The sequence below is a fragment of the Geospiza fortis genome, unplaced genomic scaffold (assembly GCF_000277835.1).
Source record: "Geospiza fortis unplaced genomic scaffold, GeoFor_1.0 scaffold145, whole genome shotgun sequence".
NCBI lineage: Eukaryota > Metazoa > Chordata > Aves > Passeriformes > Thraupidae > Geospiza > Geospiza fortis.
Window position 1 is genome coordinate 2735119 of NW_005054362.1, and position 10877 is coordinate 2745995.

At 46.8% G+C, this 10877-nt stretch overlaps 2 protein-coding genes across 8 annotated transcripts in view; one reads left to right on the forward strand and one right to left on the reverse strand.

The window, feature by feature from the left end:
* Positions 1 to 8729, forward strand: part of RNF34 (ring finger protein 34) — a 12442-nt gene extending 3713 nt beyond the window's left edge. The window contains exons 2-7 of one of the 2 annotated variants that reach the window (XM_005424020.3): positions 2699 to 2917; positions 4196 to 4585; positions 4914 to 4967; positions 5193 to 5394; positions 6466 to 6718; positions 7185 to 8729. In XM_005424020.3, coding sequence (XP_005424077.2) covers positions 2699 to 2917; positions 4196 to 4585; positions 4914 to 4967; positions 5193 to 5394; positions 6466 to 6653 — 1053 coding nt within the window. In that variant the 3' untranslated portion in view covers positions 6654 to 6718; positions 7185 to 8729. The remainder of the gene's footprint in view (positions 1 to 2698; positions 2918 to 4195; positions 4586 to 4913; positions 4968 to 5192; positions 5395 to 6465; positions 6719 to 7184) is intronic. The other variant, XM_031059505.1, reaches the window with a different exon arrangement.
* A 206-nt stretch (positions 8730 to 8935) lies between these two features.
* KDM2B (lysine demethylase 2B) overlaps positions 8936 to 10877 on the reverse strand; it is a 104754-nt gene continuing 102812 nt past the window's right edge. For all 6 annotated transcript variants that reach the window (XM_005424021.3, XM_031059499.1, XM_031059500.1 and 3 more), the window contains 2 exons: positions 10506 to 10724; positions 8936 to 10192 (listed from right to left, as the gene is read on the reverse strand). In XM_005424021.3, the coding sequence (XP_005424078.3) occupies positions 10011 to 10192; positions 10506 to 10724 (401 nt within the window). In that variant the 3' untranslated portion in view covers positions 8936 to 10010. The remainder of the gene's footprint in view (positions 10193 to 10505; positions 10725 to 10877) is intronic.

The following is a 10877-nucleotide window of genomic DNA, read 5'->3' on the forward strand; positions in this document are numbered from 1 at the left end:
CGGAGGCGCCGCGTCGCGCCCGGGGCTGTTGGGCCGTCCCGGAAAAGCTCTGCTCGGTCCAAAGGTGGGTGTAAAGAGGAAGTTTCAGTTAAAATGATTAAAAATAAATCCCTCCCATCGTTCTCGTGTCGTTCTGAGGCTTTGGTAGCACACCCAGGTTGCACAGGCGTGTCAGGAGCAGCAGGTGAAATCCCTCCAGGTAACTAAACACCCTTAAAGCTGAAAAGAACAGCAGAGAAGTTGAACGCAGGATTTTGCTCCTATGAGATGCACATAAGGTATGGAGAGGGACGATACCGATGGCAGCTTGTCCAAGTGCAGACTGATGGTTTTGGTGCAAAAATTGGGAATGTTTTGATCATTTCTCAAGGGAGGGATTTTTTTTTAGCGTGTTTAATTTGTGTGTTGTGTTGGTGCTTTTCTGCACGGTGCCATTTCTTCTGCAGAGCAATATGGAGAGTCTAGACACCGTAATTCAATTATCAGTTAATGACCTGAGGGCACAGAAGGAATCCACAGGTGACGTGGGTTAAGGAAATTATTGCCCACGCAGCCCTGCCTTTCACCTTAAGTGGGTGGTTGGCAGCAAGATAAAGAGATTTTTTGTTTGATACCAACAACTTCAGTGTGTCCAAAATGAGTAACAAAAAGTTCCTAAAAATATATATATATGTTTGGTGTTGACAGTGATGTCTGAACAGTTGTTACAGGCTCTGAATTAAATAAGTCCAAGAAGCAGGTGTTAAACTCAGGCCAGGGTTGTGGTATCAGATGTCTCATGTCCTTTTGGTCATTGTGTGTCCTGATGCTGCTGCTGTGACCCCCTGAGTTGTGTAAAATAGAAGTTGAATTCTGACAGATCCTTTTGGTTCGTTATTTTATTTTTCTGTTCTTTATATGTGGTTGCTTTAAAATGTTTTAGATACATAATAAGCTCCTCAGTTTTGAAGAAGAGGTGATGAATGAGAGGAATGGTTGTGTTACAGCTTTCCCTTATGATGAGAGGAGGTATTTTTCAGAAGTTCCAAGTTTTAAACTCAGAGCTCTGCTGGACTGTCACTGGTTTTCAGGATGTATTTCTGGAAAGTTAATTCCTCTTGCCTAATAAACCAGGATAATAATGTTTTGCCCAGGGAAAATTAATATTAATGCATTTCCACAGTGCTTACAATGGAGAAGTATAAAACAAGCTTTAGTTTGGGGCTGGGATGGGAGCTCCAGGCTGGAGTGAGCAGTGTGAGCTCCCTGGAGGTCAGGGAAGGGCTGCTGGAGCTCATACCCTGCAGGAAGCTGAGGAAGCTCTCCTGGGGTGCCCAGGGCACAGAGGGTTCTTGCTTCACCAGGGTGGATTCTGCTCTTGAAATACCCATAATGATGAGTGGGTTTAACAGATGAGAGGAATTTAATTAGAATGTATATTTGATGTTGTAACTGAAGCTCCTGTTCTCACCTTTTGTGCTCTGTGGTTTGAAAGGAGACGTTCTGGCCCATCCCCATTATTCTGGCATTAAGTTCCCACAAATGTAAGAGGATTGTGTTCAGTTCAGGGCAAATGTGCAGCTTCATCTAGAAATTAGTGTAGTTACACCAGGAATTAAAGCACCACGTTACAGAGCTGAAGTGTGTCTTCTGGTTGGTTGGGGTTTTACAGCAAGATTTAAAAGTCTCAAAAGCAATTATTCGAAAAAGAGAACAGCTGTTAAAGAAAAAAGTAGGAAAAAATAATTGTGTTTAAAGGAAGTTGTACTGCTCAGTTTCCTTTCAGGGAGAACCTGATGTGATTCTGTTTGCCCCTCGTGTTTTTTCTAGCAGGTCTCAGGGGGCCACCTGACAGTGATTAAACTTGTGACCTGCCCAGCTTGGAGTCCAAATTCCACCTTTTAGTAGAATATGAGCTTTTGATAGGGAATCAAGTGCCTAAGGCTTCCAGGGATAAAAAGTAGCACTTTGTTTATGTGTTCAGAATTTCCACTGCTTTAAGATTATGTGACTTAAAACTGAAATACAATCAGTAGAAAGTAAGTTTATTTAGATTTATTTTAACTGTTAGACAGTCTGTAAAGCAACAAAGCAGGGAGGTTCAAGGAGATCTTGAAAAGTGTTTCCTTCTCAGTGAAACCAGACTGTAATTATCTTCAAGTTTGAAAGCCAGGAATGTTATTTTAGAGAGAGTTTTGTTGTGAGTCATGCAGAGCTCGGTGAGCTCTGGAGCAGATCCTGCAGGGACAGTTGTGCATTAATCATGAGAAGTTTTCTGCTGTTTCTGCCTGTCCCCGTTGGGGGTTTGCCCCTCACCTGCAATGGGCTGTCAGCCACTCCTTCCTTGCTCTGCTGTTGCATCACTGCTCAAACTGCTGCCTCTGTCTGTGGGGATTCTCCAGCAGAGGAGTGGGGAGTGTGAGCTCCCTCTCCTGCCAGGGCAAACCTTTCCCGTTGGGGGCTCCCTCTCCTGCCAGGGCAAACCTTTCCCACTGGGGGCTCCCTGTCCTGCCAGGGCAAACCTTTCCCACTCTGGATTTCAGCTGGTCTGGAGCTGCTCTGGCACAGCCCGAGCGTGCCGGGATCCCTGGCTCTGGGATTGGCACCCCGTGCTCCTGGGCTGGTGACAGATGGAGTGAAGCAGCTCCTCAGCAGCAGCTCCCATCTGGTGGGGGCTTCCAGATCCTGATCTTGTGCATCTGCTCTGTGATGTTTTCAGGCGGGAGCTACTTCCATGTGGGCTTCCTGCTGCGGCTTGCTGAATGAAGTCATGGGCACGGGGGCAGTGCGTGGCCAGCAGGCTGGCTTTGGGGGAGGTGCTGGCCCCTTCAGGTTCACACCAAGCACGGGCTTCTCAGCATACCCAGCTCCTGCTGCAGCCAGCACCAACATCGTCTGCAAGGCCTGTGGACTTTCCTTCTCAGTTTTCAGGAAAAAAGTGAGTACATTTCCTATTGCATTGGAGTTTTACACCTCTGAACTCATGTGTGGCATACTGGGAGATGAGTGTTTTCTCAGAAACCCGAGGCAGATACAAACTTCAGGAAGGGAGGAAGTGCTTTATTCTGAGGTCACAAGAAATTATTGTCACCACGATTAGGAGTTAGTAAGTCTGATGTTCATTAGTCAGCAACACGTTGGATCTGGGCTGGCCTGGAAATTAGTGGGCTCTGATTTGTAAGATAAATGTGTTACCTTCAGAATCTTGAACAAAAAGCCAATAAGGCTTTGAAGATGGCTCCAAACAGTGGCTGAGTACTGAACAAACTGGGTGATGGAAAAGTTAAAAACTCACAATACAGTATTAGAGTTTCTTTCTGGAAGTTCTCATGCAGTTCTGGTTGTTTCCTGACCAGCTTTAGTTCTGCTCAAGGCTGTTGTGCTCCCGCAGCCTCTTCCTTCTTTGGGAGGCAGGTTGGTGGGTTAATGCAGATAAATAAAACTGAGATTATTTTATGATTTCTGTGTATCACAACTGTCTGGGATTGTTATTTTTGCCCCCTCAGTGACCTAATCCTCTGCAGCTCTTTCAGATGAAGCCTCTTCCCTCAGTTTCTGTGTTGTTTTCCCTTTATGTGTCCCGTTCACATGGCAAGGCTTCATTGAATGAAGCGTTGTGTGGAGACATTTCTGAAGCCAATATTAATTTATAATCCTGAAAACCTTGAGGAGTTTGGGTTTGCTCACAGCAGCTGGGAGCTGACAGCCTTGCCTATTCCAGCTTTTGTGTATTGTGAGTCAGTCCTTTGAACAAAGCTCTCTTCTACAGTGACATCTGGGCTTTGGGAGTATTTCCCTCCCATGTGATTCATCACATGTGAAGAGACTTTGACTTCTTGCAATCAGTTGAGGAAGCAGGAGGATCTCTAAAGTTTGGGGTTTTACTGTTGTTTTACACACACAAAAGGAGCAGTGACAGTATATTCAGAAGTATTTTAACAGACCATAAAATTGGTTTTAGTTTTGTTTGTCATCTAAACTACAACTTGAGTACTTTATTAGTTTATTCATAATATTTTTCACTGAAACCTCAAATCAGCTTCAGTACTGCCAGAAGAGTGAGGGACTCCCTTGGAACACTTGCAAAACTGACAGGGCAGTTGTCTGTGTTTAAATCTTAAAAATTATGTCTGTCCCAACTGCCAGTGGAAGAGCTAATAGGAAATTCTGTAGCCTGGAGAAGCCAGAGCTGAATGGTTCCCTCCTTTCCCCTCAGCACGTGTGTTGTGACTGCAAAAAGGATTTTTGCTCAGTTTGTTCAGTCCTACAAGAGAATCTCAGAAGATGTTCCACCTGTCACCTGCTGCAAGAAACGGCCTTCCAGCGGCCTCAGCTCATGAGACTGAAAGTGAAGGATCTGCGGCAGTACCTGATCCTCAGGAACATCCCCACGGACACCTGCAGGGAGAAGGAGGACCTGGTGGAGCTGGTGCTGTGCCACCATGGCCTGGGGACAGAGCAGGACACGGACGCTGGCAGCCTGCGCTCGGCACGGTCACAGAGCTCGGCCTTCTTCACCCATCCCTTCTCCACCTCTGTGCCCATGTCCAACCCAGGAGAAGTTGCCAGCAGAAGGGGGAGCACAGGAAGTGGAACACCTTCACGGGTACAGTGGTTAACATGTTTTATGCAATAGCACTGCTTTATTTTATATATTTTCTTTAATAGTTATGTATCAATTTAAAATAAAACACCAATTGATACAATTGGAGGGGCAGGAAAAATGCCTTTTGTACCTTGCACCTGAAAGCTGGAGATAATTAGCAAAGGTTGCTAGTTAATGTCAGAAGTGACTTAAACTTGGAATGATTAGTAGCAACTGGAACTTCAAAATGTCACTTCATTGTCACCTGAGATCACCTTGGAAGGAAGGAAAGTGTTTTATAAGGGAATAACATGGGTTTTTATCCTGATGAGTTTCATTTTGTGCACAGGGACAAACTGAAACATCTGTAAATAATGAAGAAGAAGAAAGTGCAGAAGAGCAGGTGAGATATCCAAAAAATAGATGTTTGGCATGTGACACCATAAAGTGTTTTATATCTCTGCCACCGTTTGGCCTCTTGCTCTGATTCTTCCAGAGTTTGCTGTGTCTAGCAATGAATGTCTGCACACACTGGCTTAAAAAAAATTAAACTTTAGCCAAGCTGCTGCAGCTTCAAGTGCTCTGAAGTAGCCAGGGCAGTTAAAACCACACAACTGATGTGTTTCAGACCCCAGGGCTGGGCAGGAAGAGAGCCAGGGCCTCCCTGTCTGACATCTCCAGTCTGGAGGACATCGAAGGGATGAGTGTTCGGCAGCTGAAGGAAATCCTGGCCTGCAATTTTGTCAACTACTCAGGATGCTGTGAAAAATGGGAACTTGTGGAAAAAGTGAGCAGACTGTACAGAGAGAGCGAGGAGAACCACAAGACACGTAGGTTTATCTTTATTTCTGCTTTCTTAGGACTACTGAGGTTCTGGTTTCTGGTTTGGTTCTGCCAGTGGAAGAACTTGGTATCTGACGTCTGTCTGCTCTGCTGGAACACCTGGAAAATGTGTTTTAACAATGCAGGGTGCCCCTAGAGTAGCTGAACGTGGCTGTAGTGATTAAACAAAGCTGTCCAGGATTGTGCTGGTTTTTTGAGACTTTCTTCCAAAGCTCGGACAGCTCAGCTTTCACAGTGAAGGTAAAATTGCACAACTGAGAACTGGTTCCTCAGAGAACTGGAACTTGGCACCTCCCTGTGCTTTGCTGGGTTTCACAGGGCATTAGCCAGAGCTGCTGTGTAGCTGTGCAGATCAGGGCACTTCAGGTCTGGTACTGCAGAATTAAAATCTACAGTGACAGAAGTCCAAGGGCTTTGCTCTCAGGCCACATTTTCATAAGGTGGTTCTGTGGCTGCAGCCCAGTGGCTGCTGTTCTGCCCTCTGCTCCACACAGCAGTTGGAGTCTTTCACTTGTGTAATTTGTCCTCAGACCAATTCTTGCTTACACAAAACTTGGGGAAAAACCTGTAAACTTAAGGTTTCTTTTTTTCGCCACAATCTGATGGAGTGTTGAGTTATGATGGGGATGGTGACTATATGCAATGAAACTTGACAGGTTTTGTTCACTTCTGCCACCTTTATGGCCTACTTAAGGCTTCTCCTTCTTAGTCTGCTTTATTATTATTGTGTTTAATCTTCTGAGGAAAGTGTTCTGCCAAGCAGTGAGCTCTGACACGGAAAACCAGCATGCTCTGAATTTTAATCCAGCACGTTATTTTGCAGTCATTATATTCTGAGTTGAGAACAGTTTCTTGAGTTTAAAGAATGAAGCCAAATATTGGATGTTCACTGGAGGGGCTTTCTAGTTCTTATTTCTTTGCTTCTTTGTGGAGGAATATAGATTAATTCATACTGGGGGTTAAAAAAGTTCATGTGAGGGGACGGAGCATGGCTGGGCTGGAGCTGCCCTGGCTGTGCAGGGCCCAGAGCCGTGACCTCCCTCTCTGTTGGTTTGCAGAGGGGGAGAGGATGCAGCTGAACGAGGACGACGACAGCCTGTGCCGCATCTGCATGGACGCCGTGATCGACTGCGTGCTGCTGGAGTGCGGCCACATGGTCACCTGCACCAAGTGCGGCAAGAGGATGAGCGAGTGCCCCATCTGCCGGCAGTACGTCGTGCGGGCCGTGCACGTCTTCAAATCCTAACCCAGCCCTGCCCCCAGTGCCCCGGGCAGGGTTCCTGTGGGCAGGGTTCCTGTGGGCAGGGTTCCTGCGCCCTGGGCACGCGGCAGCTTTGTCGTTTTGGTTAAACTCGGCCTTTTCAACGTCAAGAAGTTGGTGAAAGGTTTTTCAAGCAGCTCCTGCAGCGCAGGGCTGGGCAGGCCCAGGTGCTGCCCCACTGACCTTACAGCCCCACAGATTGTTGGAGTCAAACTGTTTACAGCAGTTCTTGCTCTCTTCTGAAGAATCTCACCTGTCCTTACGCATTCAGCACTCGGCAAGTGGTCAGCAAACACCTCTGCTTGAGCCTGTTAGCCTGTGGTGTTGTCTAGTGCATTAGAAGCAATGAATATATCAGTTGATTATTCAGCTTTTCCCTAATGATAGAATGTATCTGTTCCGACAGCCCGGCTGCCCGCCGGGGTCGGACACAGCTTAGGAAGCACTGCCATGAACTGTTCCCGCACTGAAGCCCTTAAGCAATCTTGCCTTATGCTGATTGCTCCCTCTGAATGTTGTGGGCAGGAGTGCTGCGCCCTGGGCACGCGGCAGCTTTGTCGTTTTGGTTAAACTCGGCCTTTTCAACGTCAAGAAGTTGGTGAAAGGTTTTTCAAGCAGCTCCTGCAGCGCAGGGCTGGGCAGGCCCAGGTGCTGCCCCACTGACCTTACAGCCCCACAGATTGTTGGAGTCAAACTGTTTACAGCAGTTCTTGCTCTCTTCTGAAGAATCTCACCTGTCCTTACGCATTCAGCACTCGGCAAGTGGTCAGCAAACACCTCTGCTTGAGCCTGTTAGCCTGTGGTGTTGTCTAGTGCATTAGAAGCAATGAATATATCAGTTGATTATTCAGCTTTTCCCTAATGATAGAATGTATCTGTTCCGACAGCCCGGCTGCCCGCCGGGGTCGGACACAGCTTAGGAAGCACTGCCATGAACTGTTCCCGCACTGAAGCCCTTAAGCAATCTTGCCTTATGCTGATTGCTCCCTCTGAATGTCTGTCATGACACGTGTGCTGTCTTGGCTGTTCTCTGTCAGTGTACAAAACACTCCATCACTCTGCAGGGCTCAGGGGCTGCACTGGGCTCTGCCTGGTGGGCTCCAAAAACCAGTTCCTAAGTGGTTTTTAGTTTAGGAATAAACTATTTTTTTAAGAAGGGGTACTATAGTAAACCATGTTAGCGTGGTCCTTAATCCGCTCATGCCTGTTGTGACTATTAACCTGTGATGATTGTACTCCATGTGCCGACAGCCTGATGTTACTGTGAATCCTGACCAGGGGCACCAGCTCCTTGCTGCTAACGTGGAATGTACAGCGTTACTAACCTTAACTGGGGAGGGGAGGCAGGAGCAGGGACAGTTTTTGTTTAAAATCTCCTGTTCATGGACTTTCACCCAAAGCCAAGTCACCCAAACCAGCTTCCCTGTTTTGCTACCAGTCTTTGGCCCAGGGTCAGGCTGAGCTTTGTGCCATGAGCTGGGGTCCAGATCCTCCTGGAGCAGGAATTGTAGGGTCCCTGTGGGATGTCTGTGAGCAGTGACCTGGGGAAGGGAGCAGCAAGAGAACTCCTGCTGGAGGTGAGAACAGGACACCTGTGACCAAGCATTGGTGAAGCTCACTGTAAAAAAGAGGTGAGGAAGGACCATGTGTGTCCAGTTATTTAAGCAGAGTTGGTTTAAAAATGTACAGTTTCTCCTTTGATTTCCCATGTGGCAGCAAAGTTCCAGAGCCAAGGCTGTGCTGGCTGAGGGTGCAGGACCTGAGAACTGGACCTGTGCTGCACTGGCACCTGCTCTTATTTTTGTGAATCCTTAAGCTGGCTTCAAAGAGAGAAAGCAGCTCCTCCTCACACAAAACACAGCTCCAAGCTCTACTGGGTATTTTTCAGAAGGGAGCAAACCTCTCAATGGCTTTATTTTTTAGAAGTAACTTTTTAAAGGTACTTAATTCCTGGAGTCTGTCCAGAGGGGAGGCTAATGAAGACAGACATGCCCTTGGTGTCATTTCCATGCTGCTCATTGGCCACTCGAACTCAATAAAGATGGGTGATGGGCTCTCTCAGCCTCTGTCTCTTTTCTTACCCAGCCCTGGCAGTGCTGGGGCTTACTCAGCTCCAGTTTTAACGTTCTCAAGCTGTCAGTGCTCCTGGAGCCTGATCTGGGCAGATCCCTGGATGTAACAATGCCCTGGAAAATGCTCAGAGCCCTGGGCCAGAGCTCCCTGCAGCCACCCCCCCTGCCCCGACAGAAACGCGCAGAGCCAGCGACTGTTTTTGTACAATTGTTTATACAAATTCAACAAAGGTAAAACTGCATCAGGAAGGTCTACGAAAACAACACCGTACAACAATGGCACTTATGAATGCAGAATTTTACAATCAGGAAATAACCATGTTATAAACCTTAAATGAGAACTCAACTCACACTTCAAAGAAAGAGAGACTACGTTTGACCATTTATTCTACTGCTGGACTCACTGTATAAATTAATTTTATATTGAGTACAAGAGCTCATGCTACAGAGTGAAACCCTCCTATGTGCAAAAGCTGAAATTGGAATTTTTTTAAAATTTTGAGAAAAAGGTGATTTCTATACAGATAAAAGTGTTTTACTTCAACTATAATTTACACCTTATTTCCACAACATGCTTATGTCACTTCTGAAGTATACAAAGCAGGATATAAACTTCCATTAAAACATGCTTTAAGTTGAAAGTATGAACCTACTTTTCCTGACCTGGGCACGTTTGTAGATAGATACTGCCTACGAAGTATAGGTTAAGTTCTCGCCTACCATAAGTAAAGATAAAAATTGGCAATCAAAACCGAAACACTGGTAATGCATTCAAACATTGCATAAATAATTTTTAAACAATTTTTGTACAAAAATAGTTCTGCATAATGTAAGATGTAACAAAACAAAACGTGTTAAGAAGGCAGAAATGCAGTGCGTGGTCCACTTAAATGACACCAACTTTTTTTTTTCTTGTTTTAAGAAATGAAAAGCAGAAATCAAATTTACACTACCAAGCACATGCTGTGGTACTTTAAATAACAGTATTTCTTGGAGCTCAGTCTTCTTCCAGGTGTGAACAATTATCATCGGTAACAGTCGCCTTATGAATTTGCATAAGAGCCAGTGCAGGTCATCCCAGGTGGACTGAATTAGTGGCACAAGTTGAAATTCTTAACATGGGTAGTTTCACGTTGTTCTCTCCTCAACAAGAGTTGTAAAATCCAATCGCGGCATTTTCTGATATTCCAAGTTCCCAATTGAAAATAAAATCCCTACGTGTTCTTAGTCCCTTCCCCCCCTCGCCCCAGTATTTACACGAGTCCTTTAACTAACTCAGTTTTTGCAGAAGTTTTTCTTCCACCTGCCCGAACTGGACGCTCACGGACATCTCTGCTATGAACTGCTCACAGCCCTCCTTCGTCACCTGCTTGCAGTACCTCAGGTCGATCTGGCAGATGTTCCCACAACGTTTGAAGTAAGACAGGCACTGGTCAGTGACCTTATTGCAGTCTGGGGAGAGCAGAGGGCAGGAATTCAGCACTGATTTTTTCCTGCAGCACGAGGAATCCCCACCAGCTCCATCCCCATCCCCCAGCTGTTGTGTAACCCGTGGGATCATGCCAGGCAGCCCAGATGTGCAGAAAATCCCCGGGGAGGATGAGTGTGGATACAACAGCTCCTGGCAGCTGCAGGGCCATTGGCACCAGCAGCACATGGAGGCAGCAGCTGCTGCCAGGGAGTTACAGCAGGAGCGGGGCAGGGCTGGGTCACACCCCCCTCGCAGCTCTGGGGCCCTGGCAGTTCCCTCCCCCACATCCCTTACCTGATAAATTAATTTCCGTTAATGAATCCCGCGTGGTGGTTCCGACGGCGGTCAGCAGGTTAATAGACTGATCTGTCACGTGGTTACAGTAACTGAGATTGAGTTTGGAGAGCAGGGGCATGTGCCTGATGATCAGCCGCAGCGAAGCGTCCGTGATGTCCAGCCCGGCCAGGCGCAGCTCCACGATGTTCCGTAGCTTGCTCCGGTTGTCGATCTGACCTGCGGAGCAGAGGCAATGGTCACTGCCATGAGCCCCACCCCTGCTGCCAACATCTGCAGCCTCTATGAAATGCACCGTGACACACAACACTGCTGCCCTGGGTCAACTTCAGACGCTTTTGCCTGTCTGGAGCTTTGGAGGGAACATCAGCA